Below are 24977 nucleotides of genomic sequence, written 5' to 3' on the forward strand. Positions count from 1 at the left end.
TGTAGTAAATCTTGCTTACTCCATAATTTCCACTACATTTCAAATTAGGGACCTAAATTAGGGTTAGTGTCAGGCTTGCTCTTTTGGTATGTCCTAATTCTGTTTTAAAAGCACATAGCTAAGGACTTTAGTATGTTTTAGATTCAGTGCTTGTAAGTTATACTAAAATCCCTAAGGGAGCCAAAATAACTTATTAAAACCTTGCAAATGTTTTTGACTGCTGCATTCTATTATTTTCTATTCCAGTGGTAGCTTAAAGCCTCTGCTGCTGATGGGCGGAGGAACACAAACCTCCAGGGCCCATTAGACTTAACTTGTTTACTGCATTGATATCTATATGTTAAATGACAAGAGAGTTCAGGTTATTGAATAATTTAAAATTCAGCTCTAATTGGTGTCATATGACCTGGAAAAGGCCATGGATGACGCCAGGAGCATGCTGTGAAATTCTTATAAATAATTCATAAATTAGATCATTCATTTGCCTGGATGTCTTGTTAAATGCAGAAGTTTGTAAGTAATAACTGATGATATAACACCTGTAAGTATTTAGTTCATATGCTGGAAGGTAATCTACCTTGATGATCTTCTAGCAAAACCTGCCAGAGTCTGAGAGTTAATTGCACTAGGGAGAATGCACTACATTTATTTGGGATGGGGCTTTGGCAAGGCGCACCGTGCAGATGTTGCATTACGCATTCTCTATCAGCTAGACAACTATTCTGTGTATGCCCATGTTAAAAATGCAGCTCATCACTCTTCTGCCCTTATTTCACATGAACTCCAAATGCACTGGGAAATGGTAGTGACCTGCTCTGCTCACGAATAGTATAGTTTTTGAAATATTTATCTAGGTCTTGAACTACTGATTTCTCAGTAAAATAAAGGGCAGAAGTAAAAAACTGAAGTCAGAAGATTGTGATTTTTCGTTTTTATAATGTTGGCAGCACACTGAATGTTAAGTTAGACCTGGTGCTGTCAAGATTAATATATTTTTGTGTAGTGCAAACAGGTCTGCTATAGTTTTGTTTCCGAAAGCAAACATGTTTGCTTAATCTTAGCAGTTGCCCATTGCATTGCCATGTGTAGCTAGCCCTGGGTTTACTGGGCACTCTGCTTGCTTCCAAGGCTTCCAGAACTCTCATCTGGACATCTTCATCCCTCAGCCCTCATTTTATATCAGGTTTCTTGGAACGCCAGGTTATTGATGGCTGCCTTATCAGGCGGCGTAAAACAAGTTTGCTGCTCTGAAATGGAAACGCTTGCTAGAGAATATCCATTTGTGTAGCTAGAGAGAAGGGTGGCATATTTATGAGCACTAGATATGCACTTAAAGCTGAGTGCCACCAAATGCCACGTGCCACCCCGAATGCAGGGTTTCTGTGCACCTGGCATCCCAGTTCAAGCCCTCTTAACAAAGAGGAGAAAAAAGGGAAGGCAACACAAATGTAGGAGGTGTTCCTCTGCTATCAGCTAACAGCTATAGATTTGCCTTTTTGTGATGTGATCCTCGCTTTATTTATTTATTTTTGCCGCACTTGTTCAGGATACGGAATTCGGTGGGTTTTTACAGGGAAAAATATGGGCTTGTGACTGTCATTTGCATGTTCTTTCTTTCAGTTGAGACTGCTGGCTTTATTCAGGGGAATGTGGCAATCACGGCTGTACATAATTTCTGCAGAAAACAATGCTGTATTTCTCGCTTGAAAATGGTCAGCTAACCTTCTGCCTTCTTGGCTCCATTTATCCTACCTCCTGAGGGAGGCAGTTGGTGAACTACTATCTTAGCGCTTTGTAATGACTTGTATTAGGTTTCTTATGGTAAAGATTTTAATAAAAGATTGTATTATTCAAAAAAAAATAAGACATGAATAGATACTAGTTTTGCATTCAAAGTCTTTACTTTTTTACATTCATCTTGGTAGGTTCTTACAAAATCATGAAAAGAATAGCTCCTTAATACTAGTTATACGCTTCAGATACTCTTTTAGTTTGAAATAGATTGTTCTTAAAATAGCATTTCTGTTGGCCAGATCTCCTGCTTGAACTTATTTATATTATCTTCATTCTAGTGATAAAAGCATGTGCTTATATTGTGGAACTGAGCTTCCCTGAGTAGAGACCTATCCATCAGCAATGCACATGATGAGTACCAGGTTTAGGATGTCTACCCTAGGGGATGTGTTGCCTGCATTGCTTGTACATGCCCTTGACACCTTTCTGGGTGCCTCTAAGTGTTGTAGTCTCTCGTTTATCTGTTTAGAGGATCTCATTTCATCTTTAAACATTCTTTGCCTATGTTTCTCTTCTGCTAGCTGCTTCTGTTCATTCCTGTCTTCCTTTAGGCTCCCTGCTCTGTTCTGTACAGCAGAGTAGTCCTGAACTTGCATGTCCTTCCTTGTATTGCTCCTCTACCCTAAGCAATCCCGGAGCTGAAAGTCAGGTAAGGGAATTGTGCTCAAGATACCGTCGACAGCAATTTTAGTTCATTGCTACTTTTTCTGTATTCAAATATATTTCAGGTACAAACTGTAAAGCCTGGTACTCTGGGTTAAGCTCTGACCCTGTTAACATCTATAGGAATTTTACTGTTTACCTTAATGAGACAATTTTCTCCCTGTGTGTGCACTGGCCCTCACTTTTATTTGCAGGGTGCATGACTTCTTGAGTTAATGATTTTCGGCTGCTGCTTGCACCTTTTTTTTTTGTACGTGCAGTGCTACTAGGAAATCTGCGGTGTTCTTGCCTGTGTTGAGTGTGTGGGGTCTGATCTGCGCTAGTTCACGAGACCGCCGTGCAGAGCAGCGCGCACCCCGCGGCTGAGAGGAGTTTGCAGACATGGTAGAGCCGCGTGTATAAAACCGCAGCTCAGTTTGTTTGCAAGGAGCTTTAAGGAGCGAATGTGCGTTTAGGCTCTGTTCTGACTCCCTCAGCAGATATTCCAGGGGCTGCAGTAGACTTTCACAGACTTTACCCACAACTTTTTAAAATCTTTCTAGACATCATTTGAGCTGTTTTTGTGATAACTCTTTTTTTTCTTTTATTCTGTATTTCACATCTGACCAAGTCCTACCAACTCCATATGTTGCAAGGAGCAATCTGAGGTTGCTTGTTTGTTTAAGACTCCGTTAAAGGAAGTGGTATCTTTAAACACCATAGAGCAAGCACAGAAGGGCTCCACGGAGAGGAAAGCCCAGATGTTCCATCATGGTCTGTCATGCTTTCCATGTGTCCCACAGGCAGCATCTTTCCTCAGCTCATCTTGTAAAAGTGCCTAATTCCTTATGCTTGTGCCTCCTTAGACTCACAGTAGTAGATGAGTCTCAATTTTTTTCCCCCTCTTTTCCCTCTCACCAGGCCCACATCTTACAGATTTGTTTATGGCATGCTCTAGTGTCCTGTGATCCTTCTCAAGTGCAAGTGTCAGTCCTTTTTCCAGGTGTAGGTTTCAATTAAACCTTTAAGAGAAAACACAAATTACTTAAGAAAAGGCTGGCTCACTTCTGACTTGCCAGTGATTATTTTTTCTTTGGGGTTAGACCCTGCGAGGTACTGAGCACCCACTAAAGGCGTGTGAGATCCAAACTGGGTGTCATGGTACCTCATAGGACCTCCTTCATCAAAAGAAATGGAAAAAACACACTTGCATGCCATGACATTAATGAGAATTTTCCCCCCTGCAAACATACTGTAACTGTGAAATAACATTAAAGTTTCTCTGCCTTGTTATGAAGTATTTAAATGTCAATGCCATTTCTGAGACCATCAGGGCAATTTTAATGGCAGCCAAGGTCAACAAATGCTAACTGGTACCTCTCTTTTAGGGCCTCCAGGGACTCCTAATAGAGTCTTAACCGTGAAGTTAATTTGTGACTTGGACCTTTATTCTTGAATCTGCTCTTGATGGTTATTTTGTGCCATCTTCGTTCATGTGCTTAGATTTCTTATCATTCTCCTTTCTCTTCGGTCAGAAAAACAAACTGCTAAATATATATAAAAAAAAAAGTTATTCTACTTCTTTTTTTTTTCTTGCCTACTTTTGTTTATGGGCTGGAGGAAAAATAAGTATGTGTATTCTGTAGACCACTCTACTCTGTCAGCTCTAACAGGATCCCTTAAGAATACCCTCTCATCTCCCGACATCTTCTGTCGTGGGCATTTAAAAAAACTAGACATCTTGAAACCCTTTTTTCTGTTGTTCCTCTGAGTAGTATCTTTGTAAAAGCAGGTGAAGTGGGATGTAAGAGGCAGAATGTAACCACAGGATTCTCTTACTTTCCTTTTTCTGCTGTTGGTCATTTCTGTGTGTTGTCTAGTTTGGATTACAAGGTCTTTATAGCCTTTACTTGTCTAGAAATAGTGCAGAAAAGGATGGCACACTACAAATAATAAATAACAAAAGTCTGTCTTTTTGGCAGCATGTTGCATTTCTGCACAGTTGCCCTGCCAGCCCCTCTGGCTTTAAAATATTTTCATGTCCTGCACTTTGCACCCTGTCCATGCACCTGACTTTCCTCAGACATTTAGTACTGACATTAATGCAAATGCCTCCAACTCATGGGGCCCTTTGGGGCAAGACATGACATCCATTGCTTCCTGTTATATGATGGAGAAAATGTGTTTTTTTTGTATCAACAAATCTGGAAATAATAAAATATCAGTATTCAGATGCTAATCTACATTAATTCATATTCTGTGAAGTCTACAGGAAACTTGTAATTGGGTGCCTTGAAGGGCAGCAGAGTATATTTGGGATTTGTTTATTTATATATAAAAACAAGTATTTAAATAATACATATAAACATTGCATAGATTTGGATTACATCTCTCTCCTAATCCTTGCCGTGTGCTGATTTGCATTCTTAAGTTCTAGGGGTTTGAGGCTTCCTGGTTTTCTTCCACTGTATGTGGACAATTCCTGAGCATTTTGTAAGCATTTTGAGAGTATAAATAATATTTTTCTATACATCACTGATCACCAAACTTCACTGCTGCTAAGGTGGTTTAGTTATCTTTAACAAACCTGATTTATCGATTAGCAAAAAGATATTTGTCAAAGGTCCCAAAAGCTGGGCGAGTTTAAATTCAGTATTATTGAACTTAATGCACAGATGTGGAAACAGAAAAGTAAGTGCCTGAATCTGCTATTCTGATGCACGTAACAACTCGAATGTGGAGCTACCTAGATGAACCACGGTGCAGAGATACTCCAGCATGGAAGTAGGATTTTGATGTCTGTTGCATAATGTCCACAAGTATAACAAAACCACTGAAATTTCCTTGCACTAGGTTGACAAATGTGAATTATGGTTGCTTTCTTTCTTCAGAATTTTATCAGAGTGTAATCACTTGCCCAACTTAATTGAAAAATCACTTACGTTTATAGCAGAATTTAAACATGTTTTGTATTTAAATGACAGCTTTTGATGTACAACAATTTTTTACTGAAAGTAGTTGGTTTTTATCTGTGTTTCTGTAAAGATATTTCAAAAACTCTCATCAAATTTCCAGCGGTAAGTAATATCCCATTCAGTGCAAGGTGAAATGTTTTACATCAAATCTCCTGCTGTGTAATGGCCAATCAAAAAGTATTTATAGTGTCTGAATGGATTTTTTGGCTCAGTATTCAAAATTAAACATTTTCAAACATTAACATTTAATGTTTTTGCCACTCTTCAAGTTGATTTTATGTAACCCTAGATGCTCGCAACTACTTGATACTCAGAAGCGACTCATTTTACGCTGAGGATCCTGCAGGCAGTAGTTTTACATTTATTGCACTTGTGTAGATGGAATGAAATGTAGATTTGATAGCAGACTTGTTTCTGTCTTTTGATAAACGTATTCTCAAATTGGGCTGTATGTCCCTCAGCATGATGCAGCAAGTCTAATTCTGAAAGAATGTGTTCACCCTATGAAATTCATGGGCAGCGATATATATTTTTTAATTCACCAGAAATTGTTGTTCTTATTGCAGGCATCCTGTAAGAAGAGCTCATGCCAGCAATGGTGTTTGGAGCTAAATGGTTCCTATCTAGGTATGATACGACCACAAACTTCTTATAAGAACAATAGTGCATCAAAGACCGGAAGCCCAGGCCATGTTGCTTTGTCCCAACCTTGCAGAAATAATTTTGATTATGGGACTGAAATCCATCACAGCCATCTGCCATGTCTCAAGGAATGTCAAGTGGACAACGGCTTGCATAGGAAGTGTAACAATATGATGTCCTCAAGCAAGCAAATGAGCCCTCACCGTGTGAAACCAACCCAGCCCACAGAGCAGAAAGGAAATGAATTGCAGAGCCCGTGCCCTCAGCACAAGAGTCACTGCTGCACCTTTAGGCATATAGGAAGCCCAGGTAATGTCCAAGAGAGCCACCACGTCAGCCCGGTGCCTAGAAGACATTCTGGACCAGTTCATGATATCTGTGATTATTCTAGGCTCTCTCAAGCTTCTGGGCAAAATAGCAGCGCATATACTGAGTCTAAAGAAGCTTCCTCTAAAGAGGAAGCTAAAAGGCTCTCTGAAGAAAGAAAAAAGCAGCTTCTTTTGCAGAAAATGGAGCTGGAAGTCGAAAAGGAGCGGCTCCAACATTTGTTGGCGAAGCAAGAAGCAAAATTACTGCTAAAACAACAGCAACTCCACCAGTCCCGTATGGATTATAACAGGTGATTTTTGAGATTGATAGTAGTTTTAAAAAAATCTAAAACTTCTAATAAAGCTGTAGACATGGGCAGCAGTTAAAGTAGGGGAGTGAAACAGAAATTTATTCTAATAATGATTTAGAGGAGAGGATGCTTTTTAGTATATTAGAATATACTGTTGAGAAACAGCGGGACAACTGTGGAAAGCAGCAGAGGAAAACAGTATGTGGTAGAAAAAAAGGTGGAAGAAAAGCAGTGCTAAAACACTAGGTAGGAAAAGAAGAGCAGTGGAGAAAAATGAGACTAATATTAGTGCAGGCACTTTTTAAAGGAATGCGGACATTAAGCAAGAAAACACTGAGTACGGAGGATGGAGACAGGGCATTTCCTTTCCTTTCCTGAAAGGTCAGTTCTGAAATTCTATGCAGGGTCTGGAAGCTCTGTCTTTTACAGAAACAGCTTTTTCTGTATGGAAAAAGAAGGCCATCTTCCTTGCTTCTGCATTTGTGCAAGAGAGGATGCCAAGACTGAGGCATAGCACATACTTGAAACCAGAAGAAGGGAAAGGCAGTAACCATAGAAATAAAGACTGTGGCTTGAAAGGCGCTCAAGCTTCTTGCAGAAGGTGAGATAAGACTTCTTGAAAATGTAAATGGTGACTGACGATAGAGAGGAACTGATTTATTGTATCACCTTATGTAGGCTGGGGAGGCAGGGAGAGAAGGGTAGAGCGCTAAAGCCACAGAAGGAAGAGTTGTGTGAGCCAGTGTGATGCAGCTGAGTACAAGGGTTTCCACATTAGGAAGGGAAAACAGTGGGGAAAATCTAGCAGTCTTTTAGACGAAGCAGTAGGAGGGTTTCAAAAGAATGCTGATTTAGATACTATTTTAATATGGTAACTGCTTACAGCATCCCACAAGAGTCTGCGTTGAGTGACCCACTTCCTACATGCACATAGTATAACCACCACAGAGGAATACAGCACTTTTTTGTTTCTTGATGCCAGCCCTCCAGTTACTTTCCAAACACTAAAAGAGAACGCTGAAACCGAGGTGGTCTTTAACATGCCTTTTTGTACTGTGCCTTAGATGGAAGGGAGCATGTTTATTTAGCTTTTAAAATGCCTGTTTTATCAGAGGCAATCACAATTCTGTGTGTGTTGAAAATGGCCGAGGTCACAAACAAAGGATTATGACTTCAGGTGATAAATAAGCAGGAACAGATGGATTCTTAATCATCAAATACCTTAATTCTAGGCATGTGTCCCTCTAATGAAAAACAAGTAGAATATGAAGGACATACAGGCTGAGGTTTTTCCCCTACTTAAATGGATAATTTTAAGCCTTCTGTGAGGCATCATCTGCCTCTCAGAAAGGAACATTAAATATCTCTACAATGACGTTCCTGTTAATGTCGTTGTATCTATTTTATTTTATTTTATTTTATTTTTTTTGAAAAATTGCATGTTTTACAGAGCTGTAGTTGCCTTAAGAAATGCTTTGAAAGGGAATCATATGTGATGACGGAGAGCTCAAGTTGTGTTCATGCTCTCTTTCCGGGGTTGGAAGTAAATGCATATTTGTCATGTTCTTTCAAAAAAAAAAAAACAACTAAAATATAATGTGCTTGCTCTCAAAATATATATTTATGTATATTTATTTTATATATATATATAAATTTATTTAGAAATAAATGTTTGGTATTTAAGAGTGGCTGTCTTAAACATCACTGTTCTGTTTCAGTTCTAACTATAGGATAATTGTATGCACTGCAGACAAAAAATTCATTTGCCTAAGCTCAAATACCTTTTGCTTCCTTGTCAGGAGGCTTTAACCTAGTTCATTTCTTACAATAATTGACAGTTAAAACCAAAACCACAAGATATTAACAACAAAAATTCACCTTCCAAAACTAAAAGTGTGTGTTTTTGACTAACCGTCTGCATTGATAGAGTCCTGTTTAAGGCATGAGCTACTGACACTATTGTCATTGAATCATAAGCAGGAGGTCTGACCATTTGCAATTATTGGCTATTTGCTCTTCTATTTAGCAAGATTATGAACTGAATCTTTTTATTTTGGCCACAGTGTGTCATATCTGCATTGTAATTCCCCACTTTTCCGTATTTAGCTCAAGTGAGCAACTTCAGTTGCTCTTTCTCTTCATGTGACATAGCTGCTCAGCTGTCAAAAAGAGTGGTGTGGGTGCAGGGAAAAGGCGCAGTCAAACTGAATGGATGAGAATTCTAGAAATGGCAGAATATTGTTTCTTATTAATAGGGTTGCATCTGGATGGGTCCTGGAAACGGGATTTTTATTCAAATAAAAAGGGAAAGCTATTTTATTGCCTTCACTGGGGAAAAAGAGGTCGTTCCCCATTAAAACTGATTATCATCTGTGGGCCTTTAGTTTCTGGAGACAGACCCATCTCCGGCATTTTATGCAGCTTTCATGATGCCTTTGTGCTCTGGTGCTGCTGGAGCTGTAAGCTGAGCCAAACAGGAGTGTTTGTTAATGGATACTGTGACCAGGCACTCAGGGGAGCAGGTCTTTTGAAATGAGTAAATTAAATTCTTCTAATCCTTTTTTCCTAATGGTAGCCCTCAGACATAAAGCATTGGACATAAGGTACCTTTCCAAAAGACAAGTACTTTTGAAAAAGTGAGAACAGTTGTGAAAGCTTCTGAATTTAGCATGATGAAATGCCTTGCTTCTGGCCACACATCTTAGCGTTTTGTGATGAGTTCCTAGCATGATGATTTCACTAGCTGCAGAGCCAGTTACCTCTGCTTTTGCAGGTTGAAAGGCCAAGAACTTGGTTTGGAAGATGTTCCCATTGGTGAAGCACCAGGAGAACTTGGTTTGATGATGAATGGCACTGACGTGAGACTAAGGTAATTTTTCTCTTTGTTTTTACGTATTTCAGTGTCAATCTATCTTCTTGACTCTGTCTGCTATTGACTGCACAGTCTATATGTTTATATGTTCGTTTTTTTCTCTCAAGACAAGATAAGATAACTTGGCCCTTGAGTTTGTGCGCCCAGTGCTGAACTCTTGCTGCACAAGATTTGGGGGTTTACTTCCTGTAGTGGTGTCTGATTTTGTTTGGCATCTTGTAAGATGCTACTCTAGCTCAGTGCAAAGTGGAGTTTTCACAAAATGTAATATTCTCTTTATATTTGTTATTTATCATTTAAGATGAGAATGTCTCTTTAGTCTTCATTTGGATCTGAGGTAGCTAGTATATTTATTTGCCTTTAACTCATAGATAGAAATAAGATTACAAATAAGTTTCCAATCAAGTATTGTTACACATCTTTTAAATGTAAAAATCTTCTACTGCTGTGGAGTTTCATGCTTTTTAAAAATACAATACTGCACCTGTACTTCAGAGTAATCAGAGCCAACTACCACTGAAAGAAGTGGGAAATAACTGAGTTAAGCTAATATTTAGTTTTATCTCAATTTTGCATGCCATTAAACTCTCATATGAATATATTATTACTATTTTCTTTATTATACCTTGTTGCATTTCCTGTTACCACCAAAAGAAGATACTAGCATATTAGGAAAAAAAAAAAAACAGCTGAAAAATGGGAATTATAATTTTTTTTTCTCTCTTCTGGAAAAAATTACAAATTCTTGTTCTCTGCTCTAACTGTGGTGACTCAAGAATCCCATTGGAGTAGTTGATCTTTGAATGGCACCTTCCTTAAGGACAAGAGATGTCTTTAAAATAATAAGCTCTCCTCTCCACTCCAGCTATGACAATACTGGAAGAAGTGTTAATTTATTTATAAACTGAGGGTCAAGTGGTGCCTTTATATTTCTTTTTAACCTCAGTTGTTATTGATTTTGTTTGTTTGTTTTGGGTTTTTCTTTTTGAGATCCCTCTCCACTGAAAAGGAAGGTTGTTGTCTTCAGAAGAACACAGGTGTTGGAATCCTTGCTGCTTAACTAGGTGCTCAGCTGCTATGCAGTCCTTGCATAATCCTCACTGTATTCTGACTTTTTTTTGTTTTATTTTCACAAAGACTGCAGTGATTAACATATGATCACTAACAAAAGAATCTTCATTTGATTAATGTGTTTCCTTGGAGGAAAAACATAATCTAGAACATCCGCAGGGCTTCTTGGTGACAGGTTGCCAAAAACCTGCAAAAAACTATCTAGCCTAGGAGAGGAAAAGAAGAAAACCTGTGCTGTTTACAAAATGAGAGTTCCAGATTTCCAAAGGTCCCAACCCTCTCTGCATTCCCCTGGTTAAACTTAGTGTAATTTTTCAAAGTTCGGGTGCGTTCGTGCAATCCCAAGCTGCCATACCAGCTGGTTGCAAAGTTTGGCAGCAAAGCACTCGCAAGTTTTTTCCTGTGTGCCGCCTTCAGCTTTGCAAAGGTTACCAGATGAATGCTCTGTAAATAATTTACTCTAATGTAAGGCTGAAAGAGGCTAAGGAAGACAAGTCCATTTGTCTCTCTTATGCATTTGAATATGTAAGCAATGTTTTCTTCAGTATAGAGAGAGTGTGCAAGTGTGTGTCTGGGGCTGAGAAAGGATAAAGGGATGGGAGGACTGTATCGACTTTGAGCAATTTTTTCCTTTTTTCCTCTTTTTTTTTTTCCTTTTTCCTGTTGACCTTCCGAAAGGTCCTTGTTGCAGCAAGTGCTATCAGAAGCATCGTGGAAAATCGGCCCTCTCTGACCTCCAGCTCATACATGAAAGCTCCTAAAGCAAAACTCCCAGTGCGACCCTTCCTTTGGATCTTCAAATTAGCAAAAGTTAGTTTAGTAATACCCTGGAATCTAAAAGGAAATGGTGAAAGTCCTTAAAAATATTAAACTTGCTAAAGTGAGGTACTGGAGTTTAGAAGTAAAATAAATAATATAATCAAGGACTGAAAAACATAGGGTTTTTTATAATTAACAGCTCATTTTGAGTTAATTATCTACAATTACGAAAATCTAATTGCAATTTATTCTCTACTATCTGTGGGAAAAATTGTAAGCAAGGGAATGTGCATCACTGGCAGGCATAAATGCTATAGGATGGGTACAAATAATAGAGAAGCCCTTAATGAAAAACAAAAGGCAAATAGGAGTGTGCAGCTGTGCCAAGCTATTGAAAGGTAATTGTAGTCAGAAATGAGATATGTACTTTAAAAGGCATCTTGTCATCTCCTGTAGGGACTAATTTGGACTTACTTGAAAAAAAAAAAAGAAATCCATGAGCAAATACAGAGCAGAGCTTGATCTTTGTTTCCATTTTTGGTTGTAATAAGCTGATTTGTGAAAGGGGAAACTTTTGTTGGGGGGGATACTTCAAATCACAGCCAGCTTTGCTATATTTCCTCTTCCGTATGTCCCACTGTGGTTCACACGTCCTCGTGGGAGGTGCGCCACAGTTTAGTGAGGACGATTTTTGGCAGCTCCGAGGGCTCCTGAGCGACCCCAACGCAGATTTTCAGCAGTGGAGACAGTAACTTGTACAATTAATGGCAAGGCGTCGTGTTGTCTGTGTAACTCCTTTTCAAGCCTTACCCACTGTGCAAGACGCTTTAAAATACTCAAAATAAAACAGTAACCTGGTGTGTTGGTTAAGCATCAAAAGGCCTTTCTAGAAAGCGCTTTCCGTCTCCCAGGCCTGGCCCTCAAGTGCCCGCTCCACGCGTGCTCAGGAGGATCCGTGCGTCCGGCAGCTGCTTTTGTGCGCACACCTGGCGCCTGCCTCGGGGAGAGCAATGTTAAAACAGTCCTCCCTTCTCTCCTTTATTTCATCTCGCCTCTGAATATGGGTGCTGTGTGTCGTGGAAATGAGCCTTGTTTAACAGCACCAGCTACAGCAGGTAGGAGTTTGCTGTTTTGCGAGTACCCCTCCGTGGATAGCACTGGGTGCCTAAATCTTAGTCTGCAGAACTCCCTGCCTCTCCAGTTCTCAGGTTTCCTGTAGAGCTCTGCCCATCCCGCTCTTCACATCCCTTCCTTGGATTTTGCACAGTGCTGCCCTGCACCTCCAGCCCGAGCCCTGTGAGGAACGTTTGGATACAGTAAGCAGCAAATGGGGTTTATTGTGATCCAGATTTATCATCTTTGGATCTGAGGATCCTGCCTATTTAAAGGATTTGTTTTCGTGGAGTAGTAACGATTTTCAAGTGTAATTTGTCACCTTTCATTTAACCCAAGGCTTTTTATGCTCATGTACTTCATTCTGTGTCACCAGTTTATATATTTTCCTGCTTATATTTTTAGTTAGTTGAAAATATCAAGCACAGAATTTGGTAGCACTTTCCCACTATTTGAGTGTTCATTGCTATGGTGATAGTTCCAGGAGGGAGTGCTATCAGGAGTCTTTTAGAAGATTTTATGTTTATGGTGCAGCTCCTTTTATTATCTTGCAAGTGAAGGTGACAATTATCTTTTGCTTCTTGTTCAACACTTTGTTACACACACACATTTTCTGGGGTTTGTTAGACATTTAGACATCTTTCTGTGGTGGTGTGCAAGCATACTTCTTTCATGTCCAAATATTCAACACAATTAAATATAAATGCAGAAAAATGCAGCCTTGCAGCTCCCCCTGCTGTTCCAGGCACATGCTGTTTATGACACACAGTCTCCCCCACTGGTATTTTAAAAATATAATAAAAATCCTGTGTGAGCTTCCAGTCCTGCCACCTTGGGAGTCACTTGCACCATCCCCGCTCCTCCAGAGGGAACCAGTGTTCACAAGTAGGTGGCAATGGCAGCACCCATTTTGTTCCGTATTTGGAGTATTTTTGTCAGTCGTCCTCAGCAGTGGCAGGTGTCATCTCCTGTCATCCATGTCCTGAACCTCTGAACCAATTCACTGGGGCAGAATTTGCTTTTTGTCTGAGACCTCCCAAACTTCAGTTGCTCTGTGAGTTCTCCTTGGTCTCTAGGGCTGTAGCTACTTATCTGATGCAGTGCTCAGGCAACTTTTACGAATTTATTGAATACAGTTTCAGGTTTTTTCATCTCTTCCATGTTTTGAAGTTTGGCAGACTGGCACATTAAAAGGGACTGGAATCAACTGTGCTTTGCAAATGGCTCGTAAAATCTGTGTATCTGGCAACTGCCTACCCACTTGTTAGTGTTCCCTTTAACACCCAAGCTCCTTTTCTCCGCCAGCGTGTTTTACGTAGAAGTTTGTATCATTTTTAGATGGGATATTTGCAGAGTGAACACTTGCTTGGCCAGTAAAAAAAGTGCTCGCAGATCTGCCAAAAGTGCAAACACAGAATTAGTGGCAGATAGGAATTTTTCTTTCATTCGTGGAGTAGTCTGGATATATATAGCCACAGCATCACTGCAACAGATGGCTGCTGTAGTCGACTGTGACATAACCGGAGCGTATACACGGAATTAGCTGTACATTTTTTTGCTTCATTAGTGCCATGTGAATACTCTAAAGGTAGTAGGTTTCCTCGTTCAGGATGAAGGATTTTGTACTGACGTGGTAACTAAAAGCTTGTTGCTAAATGGGAGGGAAGGAGGGAATTAGATTGTTTGAAGGTGTGCAGGGTATATAGATAGATATATTTTGTATATCTAGAGAGAGAGAGATATTTTATATGTATACACACATATATATATATTTTTAAGGCAGACTGATCATTTATGGGATAGCAAGTGAGGAGTTCATTTCCCCTGACCTGTTTGCTTCACTAATCTCATTTTCAGGCTTGCTTTGAACAGTGAGAGGATTTTGAAGCTGTCTGTCTTTCATTTAGCTGAATTATGCTGATTCTGTTCCCACAATGACATGAGCTGCAAACAGCATCATTACCATTACAGTCCACAGTAACCTTGAGCATGAAGGCTATTGACAGGCTTTAGGCACAAGATCTAAGCAGAAGCTACTGTAAGTAGCTTTAATAGACAGATGGAGCTAATTTGTAGGTGAGGTCTTCAAAAACCATGGGAATTCTGGTGTTAGTAGCACTTCTAAGCAAAGGAATAAATCGGTGCAGAGAGGCTCAGTGAAACTTCAGTACTTGGATATTCTTGCATAACTTGCATTTCCTGCAAGTCTTCTACATGGGCATAATTCTGTTATACCGTGTATCACAACTGAAAATGACAGAAGTGTTTTTTTTCCTTTTTTCTTTTTTTTTTTTCCTTGGGCTGAAATATTTAAAATTCATGCATCTCCTGAAATGGTTTGTGCCTTGCCAACACTTGCAGACAGCGAGAGACATTTTTGCAAGTCATTTGCAGATGCCTCCTTTGCAGGGAAACGTAGATACTGTGAGTTTACTGCCTGAATTGAATTTTGAAAACCTGAATTCTATTTTTATAAATTTGAGTGGATTACTTTCTCCAGACATATCATTTTGTTGCTTTTTATTTTTGAATAGTCTTGGATGAAGAGAAAATGATGTTTAATCTATATATTCGCTTGTCCCTGAAATTTGATCGTTGGAAAAGTTAAGAAAAATCTGAAGAAACAAAATGTTCTAGGAGGTGGTTTTAAATTAGGAGAATTTAACTCCCCCTCACAACTTTCACACCATTTAAAAGATTATATCGGCACCGCTGGGCACGACTAAGACCAAAAGCCAGTGGAATTACAAAGTTAAGCAAGAAATCCCCTGTACCCTGCTGTTCTGGCCACGGTCACAGCGGCACTAAGCTAAACCCAGTCCCCCAGCCCTGTCGTGACCTTGGCTGAGCCTCAGTACACCGCGAGTTGAAGCTGAAGTTAAACTATAGCAAATATTAGATCTGTCACTTGTAGATATCCAAGGGACATACGGAGATAACGACATGCGTGCTCGCTCCCTCGCTCTGAACCGGACTTCTTCTGTTTGCAATTGAATTATTCTGACATCCAACTTTTCCAGATTGCACCGGTGCATGGAGCTGAAGTCCACGGCTTTGCCCGAGAGCTGAGTTTTTGCAGAACTAAGCGTTCCCTTTGTAACAGTGCTAATTTTTGAGAGCCACACAGAGAAAATTTTAGATTCAGCCCGGCTGATTTGTTCTTTGCGCCGCTCCTGCGGTGAGCAGGATTGATTTTTGTGTTTCTTTTGATATTTGGCTTCCTTTCCTCCGGTACGCATTGCTTCAGGCCTTAATCCTTTAACCTTGAATCTGAGCGTGGAGGCTTCAGGAGGGATCAGGCCTTTTGATGGAGAGAGTTGTACCAAACGGCTGGGAGAGGTATAAAGCAAGACAGCTCTCCAGACACTATACGTTTCTCTGTTTTGCTAAAAGACTATAAATATAGGGTGGGTTTAGTGGGGATTATAAATAATCTAGAGGAAGGCGGGTTATTAGAAGCCATGGAAAAGAGTTAATGACTTTTTCTTTAACATTTCACCAATAACCAGTCTATCATGACAGATGTGCATTGGGTTGCCAAATGCTAGAGTCTGATTTGGGTAACGGTTCAAAGCTCAGCGTGTCCTGGGAATGGCAGCGCGGTCCCTGATGGAGCCGGGGGGCGGGAGGGAAAGGCTTTCTGGCTTCTCAAAGGGCAGTATTTGTGGAAGCAGAGGTTGGCTTGCCCTACCCGGCGTAAAGAGCAGTTCGGCGGGCGGCCGGGAGAGTTCGTGCTGCCGGATTTTTATAGGATCATTAATTATATGTTATAAGGCAGCTAAGCATGGCATTCCTAACTCGATGAATTCCATTATGAATGGCCTTTTCATATTCTTCATCTCATTATATTAAATGCATGTGACCTAAAGTTTAGCTAAAGTTATTGTTTGGGTTAAATTTCATTTAGTGGTTGCCCTAATTTTAGAAACAGTGTGATCTTTTCATTTATATGGAGAGACAGGGTTTTCTTAATGCGTGTTTTTGCAGCACTATTTTAGATAATTTCTTTTGGAACTAGGTATGAACCTCTGTGCGGTTGCGGGAAGGGATTTAGTCATTCCTTGATTTGCCCAAAGATTCCTGTGCCCATATCCCTGAGTGACAACATCCTGTTACACGGATTTGGCTATCATCTCTGCCAATAACTCTTAAACCCTCTGCTCTGTTCCATCTAGTCTTGCATATCTGTGCCTCTGTGACACATAATCCTGGTTGTTTTGCCTTCAGATCATTCCTAATCTGTCCAAAACAGAACTCACTTTTTCTTCTGACTCTTTCTTCCCTTCTGATTTTGATAACGTCACATCTTCTGTCACTCAGACTTGTAACCTCAGGGTCATTCTTCTCCAGGCCTTTCTGGAAGATGCAGTAGTTGTCAGCAGCCTTCCTGCTCTGCAGGATGAACATACTTTGGTTGTGTCAGTAGTTAAAACTCTCCCCCTTGTTCTGGTCCTTCACCTTGCACCTTGACGACTGTAAAATCTTATTTGGCTGCTCAATACTCATTCCCCTCCCTCAAAATAAGCTACCGAAATCAATATTTTTGTTGTTTTTTTCCCAATGCTGTCACTGTTGCTTCTTTGAAACCCCATTTCAAAGTTTCTTGTCTGCCATAACTAGCCTATGAGGCTCTGCAAAAATCTACACTGCTGTTTCTCATTTTATTTCCTCTGCCACTTTCTCTTTTCTGTTCCTTCAGTTACATGAGACTTAACATTTTCTTGGGTGTTACCTGAACTTTTGGCCATCTATTACTACCACATTCCCTAATTCTTTTTGACTTTTGGAACCACAGAGTCATTTCACGCTGATACATTGCCCCTGGCTGTCTGTTTGTAACTAGATCTTTCCTCTTTCACATCTTACTTTTTTTTTTTTTTTTTTCATTTTCTTTTCTTTGTTGTAGAGTTTCCTCTCTTTTCCTCCTTACCCCCCATCCTAATTTGCTGAGTTTCTGGAATGATGCTCTCTAGCACTGTGAACTAGTTCTTCTCTTTCCACTGACCAAAAGGAGGGTCTGTGTCCTGTGTGCTCCCCTAAAATCTGAATCGTATTCTAAAGAAACCACCGGTGGCCTAAGGAGACTAGTTTTATAGTTTAGCTGAAGTGACAAGTCGTCACCCCTTCTATGTAGGAAAGTTTACATATTGTCTGACACACTGAAGAGTTTGAAGCAAAACAATGTGCAAGTGACTTAAGCCTTTTGTCGGGCTCAGTGTCAGGCTTCATCTCTTGTAACTGCAGCTCCTTGTGCTTGATGAAAGTGCATAGCTTTTGTTTCCCTTTTGTTAACTTTGTGCTTCTATAATCTGCACTTAAAACTTGCATCTTTTCCAGAAAGTAGTTTTTGAGAGAAGATCAGTATGGCAGATATGCTTGAGGCACCACAAATATCTACAAGGCCCGAAAAGACCCACATCATAAGGCTGGACCGGCACTGGGGCTGTTCTGGAGATATATTTCCAAACAGATTTTAACAAACCTGTGCAGACCTCCAAGACCTAAGTTCAGTTTATTTCTTTTGACTGGTAAAATCTAATTTGCTTTTTATTTGCCAGCTGCTGCTCTACCTAACATGGCCAAAGACATTTGTGCCTGGCCTCACAATGCATTTGTAATGTTTAAGATTTTAAGGACAGGGAACCTGTGGCCCAGGGCCTGAACAGAACCCACAGCCACACTTCACATAGCCTCCGGCCACGACTTTTTCTCCTTGTTGGAAACTGAACATTAATGTGTGCTAATATATGTTTCACAAAATGGTTTTAAAAGAGCTACTTACCTTTTAGCAATGGAATTGTTCCTGTCTGATTTAAATTTTATCATGCCTTTTTTTTTCCTCTGAATATAAGAACAGAAAAAAGTATAATGTGTTCCATAAACATCTCAGTTGTGTCAGTATTCTGTGGTTCTGTCACGTTCACATAAAGTCCTTGCATTGAAAGGAAATCTTTAGGTTTGTTTATTTATTGGTGTGTGTGCAACACACAGGCAAAGTGGGTTTTTTTTTTTTTTGAGTTGTATGCTTTCAGTTATCCATCCAAGTTTATATGTAAATATTTACAATAAGTAGCCGATTTTTCAGTCATAGTCATCAAGCACACTCTGTGAAATAAATAGGTTTAGTGAATTGAAGGCAACTGAAGTTGCCAGAAGTGGTGTGATTTTTTTTTTTTTTTTTTAATATTTACCAAGAGCTATCTTGTCAGATCTATATCTGTTGGGTATGATAATCCACCAATCTGAGTAAACTTCGAAGTCTTACCTCTCTTTGGGCTATGAGAATTTTTTAAAAGCAGATCAATAAACAATCTCAATGTTTTCACTTTACTAAGCAATATAATAAAGATGAGAACTAGTGTAATAGTAAATCATTAATATACTACTTAATCATAGAATGACTAAGTCCAACAGATGTGATCTATTCATTAAAAAAAGGCTAGTGAAGTTTGAAGATGCATCAGGATGGACATTTCCAATAGAAATGGGATAGTATATAATACCATTTTATAGTATGTTAGTTTGAAGGCATTTGGCATGTCTTCACAGTATAGCTTCAAAGCATAGTATATGGCTATAGAGTATAACACAGAGTAGCGTATGTAGCTTGATAGTCTCCAGAAGACAGATTTGCTGGTCCCCAAATCTGTATGACTGCAGCGCTGACAGCCCTGTAACAATGAAAAACAATAATAATCCCCGCTTAAAATGCTTAATTCAATCTTCCTGTGATACAGATAAAGTAGGAAAAAAGGGACAGATTTTTGACTGGAAAAAAAAAATAAAGGCTCCTGTAAGTGTGCTCCCCTGTTGGCTCAGTGCTAATGGTTCTTATTCACTAGAGAACTTAGATTCAAGGACAGTCACTTCAAAAGAACAGCAAAGATAAAATGCCTAATTGTGTTTATTATGGGATTTGATGCATTTATGAAAGATTTTTCCTGCAACATATTCCTTGTGATGCCAGGGGAACAGTAAGTGAGGCAGGAGTTCACCTCAGTGTTACTAGGAGCTGGTGCATTCACCCAAGTTGTTAATTTTCTTTGCAATGTGAGAAGTTTTTTACTTTCTGCTCCTCTGTTTCCTCACTTAGTTTCTAAGAAGGATAATTTATTGTGCCAGGACCCTGCATGTTGCAGGTTGGCATCTCTGAAGTGCAACTTGCTCAATGAACAGAAGGTGCTCTCAACCAAGCAGAAATGCTTGGGGATCACTGAGGCACCAAGACATTCATTTTGCTGCTGACCATGCAATAGTTCTCCTCAAGGTGGGAGTTGCAGTTTGATCTCCTGGAGAAGTTTGCATTTAGTTCAAAAACTTTGTTTGCCCTAAACAGGGGTGCGCATCCTTTCCATGTGCCACTTTCAGTGGTGACAGCCTGGCAGGCTTTTCAGATATACAGACACTGTTTTGAAGGATTGTTTTTATACCTATGACTTGACATTTACATGACTTTCTTTTGTGAAGGCTGACAGCCCTGCTTGCTGCACCGACAGCTGCTCTACGATGCTCTGTAAGAAAGGCCAAACACACGAGCGCGCGTTTTGTACTGCTAAAGCTTCGCCAGGCTGCTTTTTGTGGCTGTTGCTGTATGACTGCCTGAAAACCCTCAAGTAGGGGGTTTTGCTTTAGATTTGGAGGAAAAGAGAAAGACTAATCAGAGCTCGCTGCAAATCTTTATTAAGGAAAGCCCTTTAAAATATGTGGGAAGTTGACATAAAACTAACCTAAAGTAGAATGAGAACAGCACTTCAAAGGAAAGACATTAATATAATTTTAGGTGGAATTTAACTTAGTACTTGCTACAAATGGGTCTTTAACTGCATATAGTAAATGAAATAGTGACTTCATTGGTGATAAAGACAGTATTTTGATTCAGCGTGGCCAGAGTTTTACCTATGGCTCATACATTCTAATAGGTCATTGCTAATTAAGGGTGTGCAGGGCCTCAGTTCTCACTGCTGGCATTAAATAGCACCAGTCGCTGAGGGGATAGGGAAGGAACTAGTCTCTGGGAAGGAGTGGTCTAGGGAAGCTGAGCTTTGGATTCTCTAGTAGAGCACAAAATATGAAAAAGCTTTTGCATAGATACCTGTATAACTGCCAAAATGAGAGAGAAGTGAAAGTACTACAGCAGATCCAAGAAATTTTAGCAGAATAAACTTTTCAGAGGAACCTTGTACAGCCATATGTGTTCCTCAGTTAGGGGGCAGTGAGCCTGAAGAAGACTAGGAGCTGAAACTCCCTAGCAATATATTGTGTGCACACTGACAAGTAGATTGTAGGCAATCACTGTCTGCATATGGTTTTCTGTGAGGAAAAAAAAATCGCTTTATTACAAGTAGATTTGATAATATTTTTATTTCAGTTATAATAGTCCCACTGTCTACTGAGATGTTCTCCATCTGTCCCTGCCCTCCTATCTCTTACCTAGAAAAATATATGGAGAAGGAGATGAGCTCTGTCCTAAAGATCTTTAAACTATAAATGAACGTATTTTCTAGAAAAGAAAGCAGCTGTTTCTTATTAACATGCGCTGGATCCCACCAGTGTCATTAGCATGCTGATGCATCTAACATAAGCCTCAAAATGCCAGGTTTCATAATTGGGCCATGAAATCTCACTCTTGGCTTGAACATGGCCTTCAAGGTTTGTGTTAGAATAGGGTATTATTCCTGTTTTTTAAATGAGAGAAAAATATCAAGCTGAGATTTCTTCTTTTCTGAAGCACTCTTTGTTTCTATATTAAAAAAAGGCTTTTAATGGTTTATTTTGAAGACTGCTAATCTGCTGACATAAACAGATTGCATTTTTCATGAGGAATTCAAGGGTTGAAGTTTGTTCCACACATTTCCTTTTCCCCTGCAAGAGTTTGCTTTTGTTATGGCAGGAAGATTGAGGAGGCTTGTGCACCCCTGTAACAGCTCTACAAAAGCTGTTGTTATTGGACCAGTTTCCTTCCTCTCCCTTATGATGCTCTGGCGTTTACATCTTCATAATTTTCTCCCTTGCCCTCCTTAAAGAAGAGGAATGATGTATTACCTCAGGGACGGATTCCGGGTTTCAGTGAAGATACTTGAGAAGAAAGAAAGATCTTCTACTATACTTCTGTTGTTATGTTTTTTCTCACAATTAGCTTTAAGCATATCCAATGTGGAAAGGTCTCTACTTTTAAGAGTCTCCTTTGTCAATGACTTGAGTGGCTGTAAGGTGTTTAGGTTCTTTTCTGTGTCTGTTCACCTGCTGTCCCAACAGAGGTTCTGTAGAGATCAGCTTCTTGTCTTCCCTTTGCTTCTGTTCTTGGGTTTGGATGTGGATAATCATATTTCCATGACTCATGAGTTCTCAGAGGAGAGGAAAAAAAAAAACAAAAACAAACAAACAAACAAAAAACCCAACACTTGATCTCTGAGACGTGTAGATATTTTGGAAGTAGTGTTACAGGGATTAGTTACACCTCACAGGGTGTGCACCTGAGGCGGCCTCCTGAGGAAAGGAGCGGTTGACCAGGAGGCCAGTGAAGCTGCTCCCTACAGCCACACATCCAAACTCTTCAGATCCTTTTCTGCCTTTGTGCACTCCCTTAGCACATAACTCCCTGGACATAACTCAACTTCATGGACCGGCCCAATTTGGAACTGGTAGTGTTTAAAGGTGTGGTTTGGTAGAACTGGCCTAAGTTTGGATCCCTATTAAAAGGAAAGATCCTATCATATATTGATACTTTCTTCTTTGTTCCAGCATTTGTGATACTGTTGCTTTGCACTGAGCTGGATCTGGAAACTGATCTGGCTTAATACTCCCCAAGCCAGAAAGAGGAAGGAAAAAAAAAAAAAAAAAAAAAAGCAGTTTTCAGCCAGCTTGTCAAACCACACCTGAAATGGTAATAGAGGATCAAGCTACAAAAACATATTGCTTAGGTTGTCTACTTATCACCAGTTTTGCATCATTAAGTGTTATGCATTCTTGGCCTGATATAATTGCAGCAGATTGCACACATGAACTGTTAATTATTTTATTTTTAAAACAGAAATAGCAAAACAGGAAAATGGCATTCCAGCATGTTTGCTTTGGAGTTTAACCTGTCAAGACAATCTGTTAGTTTGAAAATGGCAAAACTCTCAAGCCCTTGTCTCAACAGGGTGCAGTAGGGTACCATTAAGACAGCCATCTGTTGAACATATATATTGGAGGCATGAATTGCTTCACATTTGGGGTTTCTGACTAGTTGCAATGTAGTTGTGTTCTCTGGATACCACTGATCTGCACAGAAAAATGCATGGAAAGATCAGAGTTCAGTGAAAGGTGAGGATCCGGGTTTAGAATCAATGACTGGGAGCACTAGGTGTGGAGCAGGAAAGAGATTAATCCTTTTAGGTATATGCGTGTTGATAGTAAATGCTGCTGTGTGGCAGGAGTCTTAGCTGCTTGAGTAGCTTAGCACATCAATAGATCTGTAAAACTCCATTTGCAGACCAAGGCTACCATTATGTTGGATTGATTCATCATGATAAGCAGATAAAGCAAGTTAAATTCTATCAGAGTTTTCCTGCATTAATTTGAAAATGAGTTTAGTTGGCTCTAAATGGACATTTGTTTTAGTATCTTGAAGAACTGACTTTCCTCTATTAAAGCAGAATAATGTATCTATATGGTGCCCTAACTTGAACAGTACATAAAGATTAGTAAATAAGACCCCATTAAAAATACTTATAATGTAAGTAACATGGGTCCCAATAGCCTTTCTAATGTCCATTAATGCTTATTCTGAGGATCAGAGCTCATTTTACTGAGCCATTTAGTCAAACCGTGTGATTATTTAGAAAGTTAATTCATGCATACTAAAATCTAGCTTAAGTAATGCAGAGGGTAGGAGGTAAAACTCTATGGAGACGATAGTCCTTTTTGTTATTTAATGATCAGCCATAATTAACTTGCAAATTTGAAATAATTAGAACAAATTAAAGGTATTTAACTTTGCCTCCCTAAAGAAAAATTCAAATTGCACCAAATGCAGCTTTAAATTATTCAAGTCTCAGAGGTCTGTGCTGGGTTTTTTTACAATGCCTTTTCTATGATGAGAATACCAATCTGCTTTTTGTCAGAAAGCATCCTATCAAGTAATTGTTCTTTGTGTCTAATAAATGACAGCTATTCTTCTTTGTAAAAGTATTTCAGTCTCTGAAGACTACACCAGCATTTCCATGGCATTTTAATTCAATAAAACAAAAGGTTAATGTTTTTTTCTACTTTTTAAGGAATGCAAATACTAGCAGTGTTCTGTGGGTCCTGAATGACATTTAAAATTTGCTCATTCAAACTCAGCAGGGATATCGCGATATGAGGCATAGACAAAATGGCAAAACGTTCGAGGTGTGTTTTCCTTTGTTGCTGAAGTATTTTGATATTCATACGGAGGCAGTGATGCTGAGGCTTCATTTTTTTTTCTAATGCTACTATCTTGTCACTCCTACCTTACTGTGTTGGTAGATTTTGGGTCAATTTTTAGGGTCTTGATTTAGCCTGTCTTCTCTGTTGTGTAGTTGTAGGGAATATAATGAAAATTCAACAGATAACATAATGTCCTGCAGGAGGTCCTGCAAACCAAGGTGTGTTTGGGTGATTATGATGGATGGCTGAACCTGAAAAAAAGAGAAGGCCCTGTCTGATCTACTGGTCTTCTCATCTGATCTGTTTGGACCATATGGTAGTTTTAAATTTCCAAGACTGCAATAGTCTTGTCTTCACTTTTACTAATTATTCCATAGATTAATAAGTTTTTTCTGAAATAGCTTTTTTTCCTCATGCTTTCTTTTTTTTAAAATTTTGACATATTGCTAATTATTTTCTTTTTTTTGTAAATCTCCGCATTATCCTTTTTCCTCTGTTTTATACAAATCTCAGATTGTCATCTGTCAGTTTGATTCCCTATCCTTACTTGAACAAAACTTTACAGTGAGCTTTCCTTGATTAAACACTGAAAACCAAGCTCTAATTCATTGTTTAGTAGCTATAAATGCCACATACACTTGCTTCTGTTATTTCCTCATAAATTAGCTCCTCTAACTTCCTCCTCATGTCTGTTTCTCTTTGAATTCCCTCTGGCATAGTGTTATCTAAACCACAATTCAGTATTCTGGAGGTAACCTCACCATCTAAAAGGTATCGCAGTGAACCAGCGGCATAAACGCTGCCTCCTCCTCCTCCTCCTCTACAAGGCAAAGGTCACTCTTCACAGAAGATCTGTAGGTTGTAATTAAATGTACTTTAAAGACTCAGAAAGCATCTAAATAATGACTAGCTCAAAACTTTTACATGCTGTTAATCATTCAGAAACAGATGATTAAAATGCTTAGTTGTGCATTATCATAGAAATCTGGTCAACCAGTATAACTTTAAGCCTCTTTAATTGGTAGTTAGGGTTCAAACCCACTTTTTACTACACTATGGATTTCAGGAATTAGTAGCTTAATTTCATATAATTCAACTA

At 39.3% G+C, this 24977-nt stretch overlaps 1 protein-coding gene and 1 long non-coding RNA gene across 2 annotated transcripts in view; both read left to right on the forward strand.

Moving 5' to 3' along the window:
* LOC148595639 (uncharacterized) overlaps positions 1–6157 on the forward strand; it is a 43447-nt gene extending 37290 nt beyond the window's left edge. Inside the window, exon 2 of the long non-coding RNA XR_015913113.1 lies at positions 5978–6157. This is a non-coding gene — a long non-coding RNA (uncharacterized LOC148595639). The remainder of the gene's footprint in view (positions 1–5977) is intronic.
* A 66-nt stretch (positions 6158–6223) lies between these two features.
* The window catches only part of LOC148595640 (protein hinderin-like), a 51786-nt gene continuing 33032 nt past the window's right edge, over positions 6224–24977 (forward strand). Inside the window, exons 1-2 of the mRNA XM_088520200.1 lie at positions 6224–6672; positions 9446–9541. Coding sequence (XP_088376326.1) covers positions 6224–6672; positions 9446–9541 — 545 coding nt within the window. The remainder of the gene's footprint in view (positions 6673–9445; positions 9542–24977) is intronic.

The sequence above is a fragment of the Tinamus guttatus genome, unplaced genomic scaffold, assembly GCF_059628265.1.
Source record: "Tinamus guttatus ecotype Peru unplaced genomic scaffold, ASM5962826v1 Tinamus_guttatus_pri_ptg000081l, whole genome shotgun sequence".
Taxonomy (NCBI): domain Eukaryota; kingdom Metazoa; phylum Chordata; class Aves; order Tinamiformes; family Tinamidae; genus Tinamus; species Tinamus guttatus.